The following is a 23,731-nucleotide window of genomic DNA, read 5'->3' as shown; positions in this document are numbered from 1 at the left end:
GAAGACAGCTTCTAATTTCATTATTCCACCATTTCAGTTTGGTTTTTAGTAATTTCCTTTTGTTTCTTAGTGGTATACACATCTTAGCTGTATCATTTATTTTTTCAGCAAACTCCTCCCATGTCTTATCTACATCTGGTGTTTCCAGCAATATATTCCAGTCAATGGATGCAAGCTGTCTACAGAATCTTGTGTAGTTTGCACGCCGATAGTCTGGCACTTTTTCTTTACTTTCGTTCACTTTTCCTTTGTCAAAAGGAAGAGGAGGAGGAGGAAGAGGGATAAGAGCACAACAAGAACAACAACAATAACAGCAACAAGCACAGTCAGGGCCATACGCTGCAAGAACTATATAACACAACTTCCACCGTGACCTCGCATTACGCAGACGAGAGAGAGAGAGAGAGAGAGAGAGAGAGAGAGAGAGAGAGAGAGAGAGAGAGAGAGAGAGAGAGAGAGAGAGAGAATTTAGACAGCAAAGTAGATTCAATTCGTCAACAACAATGGACAGAGTGGTGACCCTGAGCTGTGTAGGGAGGGCCCGGGCACGGCGCAACACAACCCAACACATCCACACCACCACAGCAACACACCACCAAGCTCGGTCTGTTTACTCTCTCGCCACTAATTTTGAAGGTCGTAGATATGATAAGCCGGATCCTCAAGACTTTTTTTCCCTTTCAAAATGCAGAATCTCGTTAATCAACCAGTGAATTTGTAAAAACGCCCCAAAAACACGTGAAATCTCAATTGGTGGGGTATAGAAGTGTTTCAGAATGTGGGGTTCTCTTAATTCTACATCATCTGTCATACACCAACACCTCTACACCAATGCTACTCAATACCCCTTCACCTCTCCCACCTCTATACCTTGTTAATGCCGATGGCCTTCACAACACTATTTAGTTTCAGCAACACCTGTCATGTACACCACACACACACCACACCACAGTTAACACCACTTATAGATAGGTATCCATACCAATGCAGGGTTTTTTTCTGCTTTTTGTTTGTGTGTAAATCTAAGCATGCTTCTTTACATCTCTTAAAATATGACATTCACCGATTCATATATATACCTACCCATGCCAATACAGTTTTTTTCTTTCTTTCTTTCCTTTTATTTTTATTTTTTTTATCTTTATAAATCTAAGCATGCATCTTTACATCTCTTGAACATTCACTGATTCACATCAATTTAGTTCCCCGTTGCCTCTTCAGCACCCTATACATCACAGTCTACTATAGAAAACAAACCCTTTAATTTCTACACTACATTATTTCATCTACCTATTCATCTATTTATGGCCACATTTGAGCACCACATCCACGTATCTAATTCCTACACTATATCCACGTTCTTTCATCCACGTTGTTCCCTTCAGAATCATAGCCACACCACATACCACACCTCCTGCACCACACCAAATGCTCCTCTCCATACTACACAGCCGCAGCCACACTCCATACGTCTCACAGTAGCTTCCCCTGTCACACACACATACACACACGGATTATAACATCTACACGCCATCCCCAGCAACAATACAGACGCCTTGCAGTACCCATCAAGGCACCATTCACACGCATCAACAATTTCCAGCCGGCGAGCAACACACTCCCACTGGAACACGCCGCCAGCTCCCTGCCAACACCACCACCACCACTACCAAGCTAGTCCTGCAGCAGCGCACACAATAATCCTCTTCACTCCTGGACCCCGCACTCATTGTCACCGCAACACTGGTACACTGCCATACACAGACAGGGAGGAGTAGTGGTGGTGGTGGTGGTGGTGATAGTTGCGTCTCCATAGCACCACCATTCCTGCCACCCCTGACGCCACCACCATCACCATCACAATGCATCCTCTATCCCTTCCCCAACCTCACGTCCCCGCTGATCCACCGCCACTGCAGCAGGATTGACACACATGTCCACAAGATCCACCTCACACCATATGGGCAAAGGTGGATGTGAAGGAAGATACAGCCATTTCAGCAGTGTGTGTACTTCACCTCGGTCGCCTCCTGGGCACCCAGACAGTCTTCCCCATTACGGAGCGAACTCAGAGCTCATAGACCGATCTTCGGGTAGGACTGAGACCACATCACACTCCACACACCGGGAAAGCGAGGCCACAACCCCATGAGTTACATCCCGTACCTATTTACTGCTAGGTGTGTGTGTGTGTGTGTGTGTGTGTGTGTGTGTGTGTGTGTGTGTGTGTGTGTGTGTTTGGAATTACAGACATCACCGAAGATTGTTTCCTCATATCCCACGTCTCTCTCTCTCTCTCTCTCTCTCTCTCTCTCTCTCTCTCTCTCTCTCTCTCTCTCTCTCCCAAAGCCTCCCTCGCCTCAGCTGGATTTGCTCGTCCGTATTCGCTTTGCAATCTATCAGTTCAACACCCAGTCAGACAGTCGCCCCTAACTCGCTCCCCCTTTACCCTTCCACCACTACCACCACTGCTGCCACCTCGCAACACATCCGTGCCCACCGTCTCAGCACCCTCGGCAACAGTTACACCACTGATCCACACACACACACACACACACACACACACACACACACACACACACACACACACACACACACACTTCAATCGCCAACACCTCCCCGCCACACACTTCACTTCACATCGCTCCCTCATGACGGAACAATGCTGAACACAAAGCCCATTCACTGCCAGTCATCCAGTCGCTCAGTAATCAATCAGTCCACCAGTCAGTCAGCAAAGGCCGCCAGAAACACTCAATACATACAGGAGGACAATGCCAAGGCGTCTGTCAAGTTGTACTCCCATATTATGATTGTCTAAGTTGTGTTTTCTTAGTTAACATATATAATAAAGCATAACTCTCAACGACAAAAATAATAAAAAATTCATTAATGGCATCGTTTATTTTTCTCGTAGTACTATTGCGAGTAAGTGACAAGGAGGGATGGAGCAAGTGACGAGAGAAGAGTCCTAGGTATGGAACGCACAAGGAGGAGGACGAGAGGAAGACTCAGGCAGACCCAAGATTAGATGGAGGGATTGCATACAAGCTGACATGAGAAAAAGGGACTGAATACCAACATGACAGGTGACAGAAGCACGTAGAACCAGCTCAAACACTGACGATGAAGGAAAAACATTGGCATGGACAACAAAGCGAAAAAAGAAAGAAAAAGAACACACTAAGAAGCCAGTCTCAACGCAGCAATGAGAGCATGACCACACCTGTCCGTGCTGCCAATCCACACCTGCCGGAGAGCTAATCAGACTGTAAACCCCTCAGTCACTCAGGCAATTGAAGGGACAACACACCAGTCAGCCAGCCAATCAGGTCAACAATAGCCTGCACCCTTCAGTCACTCAGCCAATTAGGTGGACAACACCCCACTCAGCCGGGCAATCAGATGGACAGCCCCACACCCCTCCAGTCAATTACATCAACACTCTCAGGTAGAGATGTACCGATGCATCGGTATCGGTATCGGTCCATTTTTTGGGTATCGGTATCGGTATCGGCTTATTTTGTGCCGATACTTCCGATACCTAAAAGGAATTTCCTACTTAGTGATATATTCGATATAAGATATTGATGATACCAAATTAAAATAATACGGCGTATTAAGTTTCCGTGGTGATTACCGTATGTCATAGAATACTGTTTTCTGTGGTAATAAGCCACAACCTCTAAATTGGAAGTGTATGAAACGCGTATAGGCTGAACTCCGGCATCCTGTCACACGGTCGGTCATGAGTCAACACGCATTCTCACTGTCTCTCAGTCAGACGCTGCTCCTCCACCCACACAAAGTTCACACAGGTGAAAAGCTTATGTTTTTGAACTATAATCTAAGAATGTCAAACTTCAGATATTGAGAATCCAACAAAATGATATATATATATATATATATATATATATATATATATATATATATATATATATATATATATATATATATATATATATAGTTAGGCATTTTGCATTATTGTAAATAACAGCATATTCTTATTTGATTTATAATTAACAGTGCTAGTGGTAGCCTTTTCCAAGATATCATACTGGAATAGGTGGAAGCTCGAATTATATATGTATATTAATTTTAATGCAAGTTTAATTTTTGAGTTACTTGTGTTAACCTAAGGATGTAAAAATTCCATAACTAAGAAAGTAACGATTCTGTTTTGTAATCATGTGCATTGTGTATAATTTGTTGCATATTAATTATTTAAGATCATAGCAATACACTAGAAATTTAGAATAAACTAAACTTTTTTCTATTTAATTGAAAAGATTAGGTGAAAGCTCATTTTTCTGAATTGGTCTACTAATGTGTAATGAATTAATATCAAAGGATGTCAGATTTAATTAAAGAGAAACATACACAACAAAATGAGTTTCTTTTGCTAATATTTTGTCTGTTTTACAATTTTAATAATTTTAAAAATATTTTTGATCGCCAAAATATCGTCAATAAAATTAATAATGAAAATGCACAAGACCAAATGGTCGCTAAAGGAGTAAGAAGTAAGAATTTAAAATAACTGACAAGAATCAGAAGACTGAGAAGATATTCATTCCAATTACTGAGTAATTTACCTTTGCAAATGGCTTCAAAAAGCTTCTAGAATTGCTCCTATTTCACAAACGTTCTCAGAAGGACTTACAGCATCCCCCAAAACAAAGCCTCCCATCTGATAACGCTCGCCGTCCACCAACTCATTCTGGTGTCCAGTGCAGTAATCACTATAAGTAGTAGTATCGGTATCGCCCCAATTAGGTGGTATCGGTATCGGAATCGGCCAAAATTTTGGTACCGGTACATCTCTACTCCCAGGTAGTTGACACCCACGCCTTCTCCCTCCTCCCTTCTGCAGCACGCCCGTCACTTTGCTTCCCCTTCAGCAGTGAACAGAAAAAGATATAAATAAAGTGAGAGAAATGTGGAAATATGAAGTAATTGTAGAAATGAGAGAAGATAGAAAGGAAAAAACAATGTAATGAAAGTATAAAGGTGACATAGGTGAAAAATAATAATAAATATGAGAAGGGCTAATAAAGGGAAATAAATAGCGATGAAAGAAGGAAATACAGATATGAATAAATAAAAGACTGAAAAAATAAATAAAATATACGAGTGTAATGATACCTTTAAAGCAACCTGATATAACCTGAGAACCTGCTGCCACTTTTTCCTTCAACATCCTCCCTTCAATTCCCTTCGTCAGTCCCCTCCATTAGTCCTACAACCAAAAGCTTACTCGCGTCCTACCTCCCTCCCGGTAGCTAATCCCCATCCAGTCATGTTTTCTGTGTAAATGATCCCTACCACGACTCGATATACATAGCACAGTGTAATGATGACAAAACAGTGACCGCCGGTGGCTTTTTAGGTAAGGCTGACGGAGGGAAGTAATGGGAAACGAAAGAAAAAAAAATGAATAAATGTCTGGAGGGAAAAATGTCCAGTGAGAATAAGTCCAGGTAAGGAGAAAAAATGTCCTTAAAGGGAGATGCCCGCGAGGGAAAAATGCCTAGAGGAAGAAAAATAATGTCTAAACAAATAATGCAGAACATGGTGAGGGGAGGTGGTTGAGATGAGTCAGCTGAGTAAAACGTTCTGAGGAAGACAACCTACATACTATACCCTAACCAGGCACTCCCTCCCTCTCGGCGTCCGCTCCCCCGCCCTCCTCCTGCAGGGATGTCCAGCAAGAGCGGGCCGCGAGCCAGGCCAGCCGCAGGGCAGTTAGTCAGGAAGTGAAGCAGATGGAAGCGTCGTTGAGTGGAGTGTAGCAGGAAGTGGACAATTAAGGGAGCCGCAACATCTTGAGAGTAAAATTTGTTGTTTCTGGAGACCCCTGGACGACGAGAAGTGACGAGGGGAGAGGAGAGGAGGGAGGGAGGGAGGGAGTAACAAGGGGAGGAAAAGGGGCCAAGGGGAGAGGGACGGAGTGATAAGGGGAGAGGAGGGAATCAAGGAGGGAGGGTGGGAGGAACTGTCACCAAACCAAACGACACGAGGGGTAAGGAATGTGAAGGACGAGAAAGAGTGAAAGGTGATCTGTGGAATCATGAGGGAAAAATAGAGATGAGTGGTAAAAAGGAAAGAAAGTGAATGAGAACTATGAAACTATTAAAGAAACCAATAAGTATAATAATTACAAAGAAGGGAAAAGGGAAAACAGCGAGGAAAGACAACAGATAAGGTAAAAATAAAGGAAAAAATAAGTATTAGTAAAGGAAGGTTGGTAAAAGAAAAAAGAACAAGAAAAAGGAGGAAAATATAAAGGCGGTAATATACAGAGAACGTAAAACCATAAAAGAGAATACCTAAATGAGGGAAGCAGAGAGAGATGAAAGAAAACTAAACAGTGGACATGTTATAAAAAGAAACAAATAAAGAGAAAGATAAGCAAAGGAGAGGAAGGAGAAAAAGAGGAATCCAGAGAGTGAATGAAAGGAAATGTGAAACTAGTATGAAAGGGGAAAACTATGAAACGGAGGAAAAATTTGAGGAAAATAGTAAATAATGATAAAAATTATGATGATGATGATGGTGATGATGATAATAATAATAATAATAATAATAATAATAATAATAATAATGATAATAATAACAATAATAACAACAACAACAACAACTTCACGTAGATAGACCAGACAAAAAAAAAAAAGGAAAGGAGAGAGAGGAAAAGAGGAAAAAAATCATAAAAACGGAAAGGAAAAGTGGAGATACTTACACGGCAGGAGGGAGGAGGGGAGTGAATGCCGGAGAGACAGGGAGGGAGTGAGGGGGAGAGAAGGGGGGGACAGTGAGCGAGAGGAGTGAGGGGAATGTGGGACGCCCTCGGTGACGGTTAAACCAATGCCAGTGACGCCCTCCAGCCCTCCCTCCCTTCCCCTCACCCTACTCACCCCACCCCTCCCCACCCAGCACCCCTAGCCCCTCCCCACATCCCTTCCTCATCCTCCACATGTGTTCCCTCACCTTTCCCCTCAAAGTTTCCACCTCACATACCTTAACACCTCCTTCCAAGCCCCGCCACACACACACACACACACACACACAAAGTTAATTGATCAAGATATTGATAGAAAATACACATAGCAAGTAAAACAGGAGAAAGATTATATATATGACAGAAAGAACGAATGAATATAAAGTAAAAATTTATTCTGACTAAAACCGCGCGCGCGCACACACACACACACACACACACTGACAGTGTGAACCACTACCACCTCTACGACTATCATTACCATTATCACCTTCACCACCACCACCATCCTTCTTACATACGCTTTGTAGCCTAGTCTTGCAGAGAATGGCTTTGTATTCAGAGTAGAGTATTTCGATGTGAGATAAGCGAAGTTGTATACAAAGCAATGTACAACTACTATCTATCCATACTGACGCCTTACTGAATACAGATTAACGCTCTCTCTCTCTCTCTCTCTCTCTCTCTCTCTGAATACCACGAGCTCCCAAAAACAACACATGGGCGAACACACACACACACACACACACTTTCTACTATAACAGAGAGAAAAGAAGAAAAAAAAAGCGAGGACGTACTTAGGTCTAATTTCGTTACTGACTCCTTCAGCACACCAACCGAGACAGCCTAGCCACCGTGCCACCTTCCCTCACCCCCCCTTGGTCCGTCCCGCCCCTTGACGCAAGTAATGTGTGTACTGCGCGCGACAAGCCAGGATACAGTGCTGTTTGTTACCGAGATAGAAGAGGAGGAGGCAGTGAAGAGAGGGAGAGGATAAGCAGTAAGAGAAGCAGTAAGAGAAGTATTTAGAAATCAAGAGATAGGGGAAAAATGGAAGAAAGGAAAGGGAGAAGGAATGTGGAATGTACGTGAAGAATGAAAGGGATAAGATAAGGATCAGCAAAGTGACGATGAGAGGGGAAAGGAGGGGTAGGAGAGGGAATAATGGTAGCTGCTCCGTGAAGGTACGTCGAGAGAGAGAGAGAGAGAGAGAGAGAGAGAGAGAGAGAGAGAGAGAGAGAGAGAGAGAGAGAGAGAGAGAGATATAGGAGTGGAAAAAAAGGGAGAACACACATTATAAGGGACAAACAGAGGTGTAAGGAAGGGTGTCAGAATGGAATAGGGGGATAGGGTGAAGAGGGAGAAGTTCCATAGGGCGGTAAAGGAAGTAAACAGCCTGGAGTGAGTGGTAAGGTAAGAGAGAGAGAGAGAGAGAGAGAGAGAGAGAGAGAGAGAGAGAGAGGGGACGGCGGTGGTGGAGGGAAGGGAGTCACCTATTCCACATCATCGTCCTCGCTTGCCGAGACGAGAGTAAACTAACTTCAATGTTGACACTCAATTCTCTTTCCCTTCCCGACCGAGTCTGTCAGAAGGAGCACAAGACTCAGAACACCCGCACCGCAACCTTCACACATTTCCTCTTACTGGTACTGCTGATAAACCCACCACTAAAAAATAACAACTAATAATAAGACTATCTAACGTTCTAACCAACCCTACACAGCCCCGAGACCTCAAACGCTTGAACAGAAAACGGAATTGTCCCTTGGAGCTGGTGCGTTTAAAAAGAAAACGGAACGATAAAACCCACACGCAGAGGAGAAAAAGTGCGGCTGAGATTTGGCTGGTGTAAACAAACCTCGGCACACAACGCTTTCCCTTCTCTTCTCCCTCCCATCGGCACCACGAAGCGTATCACCCATGAAAAGGGAGAGTAAATTCCTTTTTTCCTCAACGGTACATGGCGGGGCAGAGCGTGAGAACCTAGAGAGTGATACAAGCCACGCCAAGGACTTTTTCCTCTCACCCCCACCAGACCCAAGGATGTGCGGGCTGTCTCCTGCTTCATGGGAAAATTGATCCTTTGCACCTGATTTGCTGTTCTTTTATGTTCTTTCTCTTGCTACCATGGTCACCTGCACTGCACTGTCTGAATACACGATCAGAATATATATATATATATATATATATATATATATATATATATATATATATATATATATATATATATATATATATATATATATATATATATATATATATATATATATTGTGATGTGCTATTTGGAAAACTAATCTGGTATAAGGCTTGTAATGAAAGCGCCAATCTCTCTCTCTCTCTCTCTCTCTCTCTCTCTCTCTCTCTCTCTCTCTCTCTGTGTATGTGTGTGTGTGTGTGTGTGTGTGTTTTCTTATTGTTTTTACAAGATAATAAACAATTTTCTAAGATGTCAAAATAGTTCCTGGTCGTTTTATTTTTTCTCTTCTCATCACGGCGGGGCTCACAAAGGTGATAGTAGTACACACACAGTAACGCTACGAGGATTGACTTCTGTAATGACACCTACTGTTTCTGATGACCAGCACATTTCCCTACCACTCCCACTTCACACGCAGTATATACGTAGGTAAGTACGATGATGGCAGCAGTTACGAATGACCTTGACGCCGAGTGAAAACTACTGGTGAGTGGAGACGCCTTGCTGAGCCAACACCGAGTGAGAGACCCAGTGCATACTTAATTTTGCCTGCATGATGTTGCTGGAAGGCTGAGTTAGAATCTGATTTGAAAACTCGATCATCTTAACATTATCAGTCCATTTGGTCATATTATTTCTAATCCTCCTCAACAGATCACTGACGTATGCTAAAGAAAAATAATCATGATTCCTAACCGGCAAAGAGCAATGAGGGTGTGGCAAGCAAAGGCGACAGTCCACACTCGCGCAGGAGTAAAAATGGAGGTGATCTGTAGCGACATCATGGCAAGTCAACGAGATTCTCCGTCACCGAATGATGGATGGCACCAGTTCTGGCAGGCGTTATGCGACAACACTGCTGTTGCTGCATGAAAGCCTCACAGCACGCCTTCGGGTATCGTGGGTGATGCATTTGACATAAGCATTCCATAGTAACTAATGTAACATGATGCATATCGCCTTTTTTGTATCGTCTAAACCCCTTTTTACATACCCACTTTCGCTGAAAAAATATACTCAAATATATATTCAATATACAGTTATATCAAAAGTAAATTTCGTCCAAGTTACAACCTTTCTAGGTCACCAACGTCAAATCCATTTCCTACACCAAATATACTGCATCATCATTTGCTTATAACCCGTCCTCAATTTCTTTTTAATCGTACTGATATTCATTTATCCATCTTATTTTTGTGTGACACTCATTTTAGTTTAATTACTATATCTCGCACCCACATCACACTTAAAAATATAAGAATCTTTTGCTCCGTCTCATCCTTCACATGCAAGACTAGCGGCGCCGCAGATTAAGATCGTCCTTGGCAACCTCGTAACCTAATAAACGAAAGCTAAATTTAGAGTTAAGGAAAGAATCACAATCATTGTTCAATGCATAAACCTAACTCAGAAAACATTACTTGCACTTTATCATACCGTCTGCTTCAACGCTTCAATCAATCCAACCCGACAATCAGAATGTATCAGTCATGACGTGATCTACACCCACACAAATACCCGAGGCAGCAGACTCATGTGCAGCAGTGGGTCACGCGCTGTAACGTAGCTGTCTGTGGCCGACCAAGCCATCCCTGACTTGCTAACCAGTCATATGATGGAAGCAGGGAGAGGCTCGACGGAGACGGCTCTGGCGGGGCTGGCCTCCCTCCTCCCTCGTCATGAACAGTGGCGCTCGCTGCTTATCGTAGCTTATGGCATTACAAGTCTGCACAAAGTTGAGGCTTTACGGGTGAGTAGTGTGGTAGAGTCTCTAAAACCGCAATTGACTTACACTGTTCATATAATGCATTATTTAATTTTCTTGATATTTTATTTTGAGTGAATTACAATGTGGTCAGAATGAAAAAAATGTTGTTATACCTCAAACACGGTAAAATGTAAATCAGTATTACAAACAGCAGAAGCTAAAGCTATCTATTCACAACAAAAAGGAGACATTTAAACGGACAGAAACTCAATAAACGTTACACAGCTGAGAGAGCGTTAGCCAGCCAGCCACTCCCTCGCCTCCTGTCCTCCTTCCCCCTTCACAGGCTACAGCTGCCCGTGTGGTTGTCACTTCGCACTTTATAGGTATTTATGATCATAGCGTTCCCTTGAACACACATTAACGGTTCCGTATATCAAAGAATTTCATAGGCAAGCAATTGAAGAAGGCCAAGAAAAGTGATATTTAAGATGTTGAGAGTTACCGGGCAATGGGCACTGCTGCAGCCACCAGCAGGCTCACACGTGGGAATATGAGCTTGGACTCTCGGAGTCCCAACACCGCCCGCCACGCCACGCTCCCTTTGTAGTCAGCTTCCGGTCCCGTGGCCCTGTGGTCTGGCAGAAGCTTATGTGTGCGTACTCAAATATTTCGACACGGTGAAATGAAGATGTGGTCCCCCTGTGAGTTACGTAATGAAATTCAAATATGCACATTTCAGGGTTTCATGCCACGCAAAAAGTAACTTTAAACTCTCATATATTGTATAGAGTACTCTTTCCCCAACGGCTCGAGAACATCAGTCCAGCTCACAGCTCACATTGGACTGTGGGGCCCGGCTCTTCACTCCTGCTGGCAAGGAGTGCCAGGCACGTGCACACAGGGCGATACACAACCAAGGAAACCTTTCAAGTTGAGGTTAACCATTACTCCTTCATGGGAAGCGTGGATATCAATATCATACAGCCCTTACATGAAAAGTTTGAGATATTGACATCTAAACACTTACTTCACCGCGTTTCCCCAAGTGAAAAAAACTTACCGTACCAAACATACAGTTTACCATACATAGCTTGTGTCAAGCGTAAAATATTTAGGTTTACTTTGGTGAAAACTAGGCACATGGCTGTTGAGCCTATATGTCCAGATCTTGTAATACGTGTTGAAGTTTTTGGTTGATGTGTATATCACATCTCTACACTATCTGCCTGCTCCACATAGTCATTAATATGTGGACCTCACTATTAGCCGGCAGCTTCTTCTGTGTTTTTATACACGAGTACTCTTTCATAATTAGGAAGGAAAATAAACAATTAGACACAGGATGCTACGGCAACTCTTCTATCTCTGCACTCCAACCGCCACCAGTAATGGAATTCAAAACGGCAGCATCATTCAGATCAACACACCCCCGCTGGCGCGATTCACGTCACCACTATGACGCAGGTTTTCCAGCGTGGTATCAAGCAGCCCTGAGCTGCCGAAAAAACTAAGCATGGACTATAGTAGTTGGTTCTGGAAGAAGCAGATTAACTAAAGCACTATAACTGTCAATATACCTACTCGTATTAAGTAGTAGTAGTAGTAGTAGTAGTAGTATATAGTAGTAATGGTGGTATAGCAGTAGTAATACAACAGTTGATGTTATGGTGCAATGGTAGCAACTGTAACGTTGGTGGTGGTATACAACAGTAGTAATAAATAGTACTAGAAGTAATAGCACTAGTTGTCAATCCATTTGGACGGCAGGCTAATGCCAATTATTAATCAACAATTATTTAAGTAAAGTTGACCAGGAGGTTCAATGAACATCGATTCCAGTTAGCTCCTAACTGGAATCGACATGTAAAATTGAAGTATAACTGAGGAAACCAAAAAATGCAACCTCAGGAAAGACAAACACATTGTGTCCACTTCAACTGATACTTGACAATTCATTAATTCTAAGGGGATAAAAATTAATATCGTTCTTGTTGAACAGTATGACAAAGAATTGAGCTAGAAACACTGAGCCCACTTTCCTAAAATCATCTCACCTCTCCAACAATAATAAATATAAAAGGAAAGAATTTGCAAGGTCAATATCAGTTCAAATTGTCCCGATAGAAACAATAACGTAATTGGAGTATGGTAGGGAGGAAGAAAATAAATTAGTGTTCCAGAATTCACTAGTGAGTGATGAAAGGGTGTTTGCCATGCATTAGTATATACAAGATGGGCAGGGTAGGGTTATCTGGGCTGCGCACTCAGAGTCAATCAAGGGAAGAAAAAGAAAGGTGACAAGTACAAAGCACTATATTTTACAAGTGATTTGAGGCACACTACATAACTGGCAAGGCAATACTCTTTTGTGGAAAAAGGATAACTTCTGGAAGTTTTATTTCTTGTAAGATATTTTAGTAGAAAAAAAAAAATCACTTGCTATACAATGTGCCCTCCCTCCCACCATCATCACTACCACCATCCACATCTTCACCAAACCTACACTAACGCTGAAATATGGACAAGTTTCCCAGCAGAGTGACAGTTAAATAACAAAATGCAATTCATGGATTTAGTTCTGCAATATAATCCAACTATATATGTAAATACCGTGATGAATAAACATGAATTTAACTTTTTATTACTACAGTATAGTGAAACTCGATTCGGAAAACACCACTCGCTGAATATGGGAAATATGACAGCCATATTCCCCCTGTGAACATTTCCATCCCCTGACTGAATTATCTTTCAAAATTATCCCCTCTAGACATTTTTCCTCCCTAAATAGCAGCATGATAACAAAACGATTAGAGAAATTATAGATGTGAAAGGTAAAGATTCAATTTATCCGATCACTAATGCATACCTAAACAATAAAAAAAAAAATAATAATAAGGGAAGGAATACAACCTCGAAAACGGAAAAGACCCACTGGTTGAGGGGATGTCATCTTCCTGATATCTCCTAACTCAGACAAGAGGACGAGGAAAAGGAGCAAGGTCACGGCTGCATCGGACTACCTCCTACATCCCTCCTGCCACTGAAATGCGGTGGATCCAATGACTGATATTCGATAATTAGGCAGCGCTGATAAAAGAAAAGACGTAAATAAACAAGAAGAAATACCTGCCAACATGAGAGAGAGAGAGAGAGAGAGAGAGAGAGAGAGAGAGAGAGAGAGAGAGAGAGAGAGAGAGAGAGAGAGACTTGCAGGTGTACGATAACTGACTGGACAGGGAATGAGATGGGGAAGGCAGACATGGGCGTGGGCGGTGTGGAGGTCGCCTATACAATTCAAACATCCACTAAGGAACAGGTGTAGAGCCGTCAATGCTGCCATCACACACTGCTAGGATGCATGTTGTAGGTTCGATATATCTAAACCTTATACAAATTCAATCACAAAGCAAGGATACCTAACAAATCAGAGAGAGAGAGAGAGAGAGACTCCTAACTTTGTTCAGCATTATAGAACGGTTATACCTTCCTTGCCAAGGCTCCCAAGCAGCATGCAGGGTGCGGGCTGTAAGCCTGTAAAGTACTAGTACTCACATGTGCGCGCATCACCACGAGAAGTTGGAGATTTTAACGCGCATGGTTGGTCATAATGCATAACGATTCCATGAGTATCAAACATAACATTGAGTATAATAGGCAGACTGATAAGAGGACAGCGTTACAAGGAGGGACGCTGCTTACCTTGAGCCGCGGGGAGAGGCAGGGCAGCGAGCAGGCCCAGCATAGCCAGGGCGGAGCGGACACAAGTTTGGCTCCTCATGGCGGTCACTCCTCTTCTTTCTCCAGACAATCACTGTCGCTAACTTGTCAGGACGAAACAAGCAGCAAGTGGCGGCAAGCCTCACAGAGGTTTGCAGAACATGATCAACAGCAGCCCGTAACAGGAATGGATCGTCCCAGCGCACGCTGACAGTGGAGGGCTGCCCGCCGTCCACCTGGCCACCTCACACACCTGAGTTCAATTCGCACCCTCACCAAACTTTTCGCGCCTGTCTTTCACATCCAGGCAGTCACTTTTGATTAATGGTAAAACCTTGGGAGCATTTCTCATTATTAATTACTACGAACGAATCACGATGAGCTGACTAAATCCATTGTCAAGAATTGCACACAAATGAAACGCGCACTCCTCCAGTCGTGGCGTCTAGAGGTCAACTGGCTGTGCTCGCTGCTCACGCTAGTTGTGGCTGCCTGTAGTAGTTGCCACGCGTCGCTACCAATCTTAACTCCACCTTGTGGTCTTAAAACTGGGAGCGAAGTCACTGTAACGCCATCTTTATACTCTCGCTTTACTTTATTGATACTACAATCTTTATACTCAAACTTTACAATTGAAACTATCATAAATCAAAATGTATTTACATTTAAAAAAAATATTTCAGTAAATTCAATAAAATTAATCACTAATCAATAGTTATATTATTATTATATCGGGCTGAAATGTGGGCATGGGCACTCCTTCCAATGACAAGTTTTATCGTATGCAGTAAGCATTGTAGATAAGTATATAAGTATATTGATTTACAAGGCAAACCATGTGCATTTCATATCACACCGTCATCCCACCCATGTTCAGGGGTTTGTTCAAGCTTTCGTTGCCAATGCTATTTCACTATCTATTAGATTGTTGTATCCTGAGAACTATAATTCTCCTTAATGTTTCAGTAATGATAATTGGTTACTTAAGTACAGTATCAATCACTTAAGGATAAATTCGTCCATGGAATGTCAAGAGACTGCTCACCTCTGAGTGACAAGATGGCACCTCTGCAACTTCAAGACAAGCATCTTGAACTGTCACCTCATTTTTGTAAATGCTTCTCCCTGTACTTCTAAAGCGTTCACGTTATTAAATCCAACATTATTAAGACTGATGGTTTAACATGAATACAAAAATGTGCATATATTTTGTTTTGGCCATCATATAGGGCAATATCCATACGGAAAGCTGAGGGAGCAATGCCCACCATGCACAGATCAACATGAGAAGATAATATTATGCGGATTACTTACAGAAAACAAGTGGACAACACATAAATAGACCTTATAGCAATAACAGACATCATGCAAAAGGAAATTCTATTGTAGGTTGAGAGGGTGTCATCTGCAGCCTGAAGGAGAATGCTGGAGTAGAAGGGCATGTCAACTCAAGAAGCCCATAAAATATAATAATAACGATGATAATGATGATCATGATACTAATGATAATAATAATAATAATAATAATAATAATAATAATAATAATAATAATAATAATAATAATAATAATAATAATAATAATAATAATAATAATAATAATAATAATAATAATAATAATAATAATAATAATAATAATAATAATAATAATAATAATAATAATAATAATAATAATAATAATAATAATAATAATAATAGTAATAATAATAGATAAATAAATACAAAGATTGTTTTCCGTTCATGCTCTGCTGCCTCATTACCGCTGGAGCCGAGGAATTGAACAGGCGATGGTAGGAGACAAAGTAAAATCTGCGTAGTGTTTCTCGAAATGGCATCAGACACCTGCTGGATAAGTCTGCCAAGTGACGGGAACCACGATACCACTCATCTCGATGACACTAAATTTATATATTTTATATCTATATCTATCTATCTATCTATCTATCTATTTGTCTATCTATCTATCTATCTATCTATCTATCTATCTATCTATCTATATATATATATATATATATATATATATATATATATATATATATATATATATATATATATATATATATAGTTATATCGCAATTAAAATTGCGATATAACTCAGGCCTCATTGTGATGCCGGTCCCCGTGCAGGGTCAAAAGAGTTAGCCAAAAGAAAGGGATAGATATCTTGAAATCTCCCTCTTGCATGTGTTCAGGTCATAGGTACATGGAAATATAGAAGTAGGCATGGAGTTCCAGAGTTTACCAGAGAAAGGCATGAATGATTGGGAGTACTCAATATTTCCAGCAAAATTAAAGACAGGCAAAGTAATACCAGTCTTTAAAGAGGGCGAATCAGATGATGTAACAAATTATCGGTCAGTTTCTATCCTCAATTCCATTAGTAAAATATACGAACGTGCAATGTCAGATAGAATGGTAAGTTTTCTGGAACAGCATAGGGCTTTAACTGATTCACAATTTGACTTTCGCAGAAACCTCTCCCCTCAAGTTGCTATCACTCAATTAGTTGACAAAATACTTCAGGATCAGAGTAACAACAAATACTCAATTAGTATTTTTCTAGATCTCAAAATAGCTTTATATACTTTAAATCATAATATATTGTTCAATAAGTTACAAGACACGGTATTCGGAATGTATATTACAACTTGTTTAAAAAGTTATCTGTCTGAACGTATGCAATGTACTGTCTCAAGTAGTGTAATATCCACAGCTTCTGAGGTAACTACAGGAGTACCCCAGGACTCTTTATTAGGATTAACTTTATTTTTGCTGTATATTAACGATATTGTCAAATCCTCAAATATTCTAAGATTTATCTTGTTCGCAGATGATACCAACATTACTTGCTGAGTAACAGACATGGTCTTCCTAACCAAAACAATAAACCATGAATTGCGGTCAGTTTCCACTTAGTTGTTGGCTTATAAACTTTTGCTTAATGTCGAAAAAAAAAAAACAATTACTTAATATTTGCTGGCAATAAACCCATTACTAAAAATTTCAATATAATATTCTGCAATAGAATTATACATAGATCTTCAACAATCAAATACCTTGGAATTCTCATCGACGACAAACTTACCTGGAAAGACCACATCTGTCATATACATAGTAAAGTTGCAAAATCATCTGGCATCATGCATAAGATAAAACAATTATTAACCACTGAAACACTCATCACATTGTATTACACATTGATATATCCATATCTACAATACTGTAACATTGTATGGGGGAGGGATGGCTACTAAGACCACACTTAACTCACTAGTTCTGCTCCAAAAAAAGAATGATTAAAACAATAGCTCAAGTAGGTTTTCATGAACACACCACTCCACTATTTAAAAGGTTAAAGGTTTTAGAAATCATTGATATTTACAAGATGGAATGTCTAAAATTCATTCACTCTCAACAACAACATACTCATAATCTGTTTGTGTAACCAATACACATAATATAAATAAACGAAATCGTCATAATCTAAGACCACCTTTTCCCAAAACAGAATCTCAAAAACGATTTGTGACTTATTTTGGAATTGTAAATTGGAATGAACTCGCAGAAAACAAAAAAATATTACTAATAAACAGAATCTTAAATCAATTACAGAGAAACACATCATTGATAGTTATTGACGAAAAACATGTATCTAGTTATATTTGTATTAGGTGCTGAGTATGTACACCCAATAATTGTATATCCTAGATTCTGTGTGGCTTTACGTATGTATATACTGTATGTATGTTTATCTAGCTGCATATGTGAAAATGACAAATATTTTTATAAACGGTACTTTGGTTTGTTCAGGGTGGTTCAAGATAATCAATACAGGTTATTTATTTTTCATTAACTGTTATTCATTCAAATAAGCTTTTTATTGTATATATATATATATATATATATATATATATATATATATATATATATATATATATATATATATATATATATATATATATATATATATATATTTTTTTTTTTTTTTTTTACTTAAGCAAATAAATTCCATTGTAATCACTAGTCTCAGACAGTTATATCAGTTAGTTAATTTACTAGAGGCCTGTCAAAAATAACATATTTAACGGGCCCAGCCAAAAAATTTCATTACTATGTCAATACACTTCTATCTATATGGCTAAATAAACCATTTGAATTTAAATTTGAATCTGAATTTGAATTTGAGTACTGCTTAATTTTTGCATTTAAGAGGTTAATATAATAGGGATGAGAGAAAGAAGATAGTCTTGTGCAGTGAGGCGGCGGGAGAAGGAGAGGCATACAGTTAATAAGATCAGAAGAGCAGTTGGCATAAAATTTGCAGTAGAAGATAGTAAGTATCAACATTGCGATGATGAAAAAGAAACTGAAGACAGTCGGTCAGAGGAGAGGAATTGATAATATGAAAGCTTTTTTATTTCACACTTCTCAAAGGATTCCTGTGATCGTCTGGCTACCTGTGGGGAGGAAACTAAGGATACCAGTGGGCGCCTTGCTAGTGATGGAGACAAAAGGATACCAGTGATTGTCTGGGTATCGATACCAGTGATCGTCTGGCTATCAATGAGGGACTAAAGGATATCAGTGGGCGTCTTGCTATCGATGGGGGACTAAAGGATATCACTGATTAGCTGGCTCTCGATGGGGCACCAAAGGATACCAGTGATTAACTGGCTATCGATGGATAAACAAAAGATACCAGTGATTGGCAACTCTTTTGAAAAAGCAGCCTAATTGGGCGGGAAAAAAATCTCTCTTACTTAACAACCTTGGTCGACTTGTACACCAATAATTATTAACATGAGAGCACACACCCTACTTTGCCGTGGAGGTGCATGTGCTATTAGAAGATGGAAACCAAAACGCAAACTATGTTCACTATTACAGACGCTGAACCTTAATGAGTAAAAAAAAGCAAGTACAATCTATGCCTAAACAAAACATCACCCAAAAAATTTTTTTTACTATTTTCAGAGAATATAAGATTTTATAGAGGAATCACTACAGTTCATTTGAAGTTTGTAATGATTGATTAATAGGGATTCTGTCATTCTGAGCTGCTTTATCACTAATTATAAAATAAAAAGAATAAAAAACTGTTGAAATTTTCTTCTTTTATATAATGATTTAAGGAAAGAGCATGTTCCCTGATGTTATGAAAAAAAAAAAAAAAAAACTTCCCTGAGTTAGGGGTCTGTTGGTTCTAAATGATATGCCTTTCTGTTCCAACATTCACAATCTACCACTCCTGCAAAGAGCAACAGGGTGGCATGGGACCTTGAAAACCGTACCCAAAGGAATTAAGACTGTCAAACGCGTCTATCCTTAAAGAATGATAATGAGTAAATAAATAAAAACATTCACGAAAATATTTAACCTTGAACACGTTTCCAGAGGAATTTTCTGCCTTTTGAAAGCATAGCCAGACCACTTGCGATCCCGATAAACGTGTTTGGAATATATTTCTTCATTGAGAAATATCCCCCCAAAAAACACACTTCCATGAAAATATTTTCTGAAAATGTTTTGACTTTGAAAAAGGTGTCTGAAAGGTGCTTCCCTTTGAAAATGTGGCCTTAAGGCCCGTGATAATGTAATGTGTGTGTGTGTGTGTATATATATATATATATATATATATATATATATATATATATATATATATATATATATATATATATATATATATATATATATATATATATATATATATATATATATATATATATATATATATATATATATATATATATATATATATATATATATATATATATATATATATATACTCCTAACTTCCCTCGAAACTTCTGGCATATGGCCAAAAACGTCTCAAATAACTTTGCTTCTTTATCTTTCCCTCCTTTATTTCATCCTGATGGCACAACTGCCATCACATCTGTCTCTAAAGCTAAACTCTTCTCTCAAACCTTTGCTAACAAGTCCAGCTTGGATGATTATGGGCTTGCTCCTCTCTCTCCTCCTCCCTCTGACTATTTCATGCTTACAATTAAAGTTCTTCGTAATGATGTTTTCCATGCCCTCGCTGGGCTAAATCCTCGTAAGTCTTATGGACCTGATGAGGTCCCTCCTATTGTTTTCAAAAACTGTCCTTCCGTGCTTGCACCTTGCTTGACCAAACTCTTTCAATTATGTCTAGAAGTTTGCCTACATTCAGCCTATTCCTAAAAAAAGGTGACCCTTCTCATCTCTCAAATTACCGCCCTATAGCTTTCATCTCTTGCTTGTCTAAAGTTTTTTAATCTATCCTCAATAGGAACATTCTCAAACATCTGTCACTTCACAATATTCTCTCTGATCGCCAGTATGGTTTCCATCAAGACCGCTCTACTGGAGATCTTCTGGCTTTCCTTACTGAGTCTTGGCCATCCTCTTTTGGAGATTTCGTTGAAACTTTTGCTGTCGCGTTAAACATATCAAAAGCTATTGATAGAGCCTGGCACTAAGCTTTGATTTCAAAACTGCCCTCCTACGCTTTCTAGCTTTCTCTCTGCAACTTTATATCAAGTTTCTTTTCCAACCATTCTATTGCAGCCGTGCATGGTAGACTGTCAGTGTGCTCCTAAATCTGTTAACAGTGGTGTTCCTCAGGTTTCTGTCCTGTCACCCCCTCTCTTTATTTTATTCATCAATGATCTTCTTAACCAAACTTCTTACCTTATCCACCACTACGCTGATGATACCTCCCTACACTTTTCCATGTCTTTTCAGAGGCGACCAATCATTCAGAAAGTGAACAGATCACGCAGGGACACCACAGGACGCCTGACTTCTGATCTTTCTAAGATTCCTGATTGTGGCAGAGAAAACTTAGTAGTGTACAGTGCCTCAAAAGCTCAATTCCTCCATCTATTAACTCGACACAACCTTCCAGACAAATATCCCCTCTTCTTCAATGACGTTCAGCTGTTCGCATCTGCTACACTGAATATCTTCGGTCTGTCATTTATTCATAATCTAAACTGGAAACTTCACTTCCCATCTCTTGCTAAAACAGCTTCTATGAAGTTTGGCGTTCTGAGGCGTCTCCGCCAGTTTTTCTCACCCTTCCAACTCCTAACTCTGTATAAGGGCCTTATCCTTCCTTGTATGGAGTACACTTCGCATGTTAGGGGCGTTCCAATCACACAGTTTTGTTAGATAGTGTGGAATCAAAAACTTTTCGTCTCATCAACTCCCTTCCTTTGACTGGCCGTCTTCAGCCTCTTTCTTACCGCCAGAATGTTGTATACCTTTCTATCTTTTATCGCTATATTCATGCTAACTGCTCTACTGATCTTGCTAACTCAATGCCTCCGCTCCTTCTGTGGCCTCGCTGTACAAGGCTTTCTTCTTCCTCTCACTCCTATTCTATCCAACTCTGTAATACAAGAGTTAACCAGTACTCTCAATCATTCATACCTTTCCCTGGTAAACTCTGGAACTCCCTACCTGCTTCTGTATTTCCGTCTTCCTACGACTTGACTTCTTTTAAGAGGGAGGTTTCAAGACATTTGTCCTTGATTTATTGGATAACTCTTACGATCTTCAAGGGGACTGGCAACCCAGTGGGCCTTTTTTTTTTTTTTTGTTGGCCTTGGTTAGCTTCCCTCTTGCATATATATATATATATATATATATATATATATATATATATATATATATATATATATATATATATATATATATATATATATATATATATATATATATATATACACAGACACACACACACACACACACACACACAACAGTCCGGTAGCTCAGTGGTTAGAGCGCTGGCTTCACAAGCCAGATGACCGGGGTTCGATTCCCCGGCCGGGTGGAGATCTTTGGGTGTGTCTCCTTTCACGTGTAGCCCCTGTTCACCTAGCAGTGAGTAGGTACGGAATGTAAATCGAGGAGTTGTGACCTTGTTCTCCCGGTGTGTGGTGTGTGTCTGGTCTCAGGCCTATCCGAAGATCGGAAATAATGAGCTCTGAGCTCGTTCCGTAGGGTAACGTCTGGCTGTCTCGTCAGAGACTGCAGCAGATCAAACAGTGAATTAATTACACACACACACGAAAAGGAGTGTAAAAGTATTGAAGAAACACCTCTGGGAAACATTGTACTTTTCATTTAATAAACTTTAAAACTTTTTTTCAATTATGATCACATACTTAAAACATAATGAGGAAAAACACATCTTTTAATGTTTTTGACTATGGTAGTACATGGCATGTTTAATGTTGCCTTTCTGGAGAATGAATAAAATAAAAGATAAAGCCATCCTCCACTTTATGATATCTTTGTAGCATTGCTGCAACTGTAGCTACTCTCTGTGACCGTTGTTAGCGCAAAATGTACAGTCCACAGTACGTACCTTCAGAGATAATAATATTTTGATAATGTGATTATGAATGTCTACCACCATTCCATTCTCTATCTCAAAATTAGAGAAAAAGAGTTTTTGTATCACTAACTTAAATAATATGCAAATACTTTACATAATTACGGATAAAATCATTCATAAGGCACAATAACTCCCACATATAAATACATTTAGACGCAAATAACTTATAAAAAACTATAGTGCATTTCTTTGTTCTATTGTCTGCACATGTCTTTGTATACATATCCTATCTTTGTATACTGTGCAGTATAAAGAACTCCTGACTCCCTTCATCACTAATGAGCATGATCTAAGCCGCTGTCTTATCGCTATGCGGATAATCTTTCAGAATGAGTTGATTACATATTTACTTATTTATCTATTCATTAATCATTCATTTAACTGGTTACTTAGTTGGTTAATGAGAGTGACCAATATTAAGTGAGCGAGTGATTTTGTTAGTTATTTAATTGGTTGGTTAGTTAGTTTCTTTGTTAGTTAACAAGCTATTCAATTAATATTTTTTTAAGGAACACAATCACTTTCAGTAAGCCACAAGAGCAATAACATGGGCAGTAATTTGGACCAATATATATATATATATATATATATATATATATATATATATATATATATATATATATATATATATATATATTGGACTTGGTTGTGGGGAAGCCCTGAAGCATGATAGCAAGCTTTTTTCCCTGAGACAGATATACCTACATTGTCCTTTGCGAAACTTATTTGCTGGACGTAATCATGTTGTAAGTAAACTTCAGTACATTTATGTTTTAGTGTCTTATGATGATGATAATACTCGTAATGAAGATGATAAGACTCAATAAATTCTTCACTCGTTATTACCTGGACACAGCGCTTTCTTCCACACCTACAGGTCCAAACACTCTATAGAAGGTGTTCTCAACCTCGGGCACGCGTACCCCGAGAGTTACGTG

General features: G+C 39.7%; 1 protein-coding gene across 13 annotated transcripts in view; it reads right to left on the bottom strand.

The window, feature by feature from the left end:
* LOC123520017 (protein sidekick-like) overlaps nucleotides 1-14,850 on the bottom strand; it is a 243,970-nt gene extending 229,120 nt beyond the window's left edge. For all 13 annotated transcript variants that reach the window (XM_045281814.1, XM_045281815.1, XM_045281817.1 and 10 more), the window contains exon 1: nucleotides 14,390-14,850. In XM_045281814.1, the coding sequence (XP_045137749.1) occupies nucleotides 14,390-14,468 (79 nt within the window). In that variant the 5' untranslated portion in view covers nucleotides 14,469-14,850. The remainder of the gene's footprint in view (nucleotides 1-14,389) is intronic.
* Nucleotides 14,851-23,731: the final 8,881 nt, after the last annotated feature.

The sequence above is a fragment of the Portunus trituberculatus genome, chromosome 46, assembly GCF_017591435.1.
Source record: "Portunus trituberculatus isolate SZX2019 chromosome 46, ASM1759143v1, whole genome shotgun sequence".
NCBI classification, from domain to species: Eukaryota; Metazoa; Arthropoda; class Malacostraca; order Decapoda; family Portunidae; genus Portunus; species Portunus trituberculatus.
The sequence above is the reverse complement of the archived record's forward strand: the minus strand, read 5'-3'. Positions and strand labels throughout refer to the sequence as shown.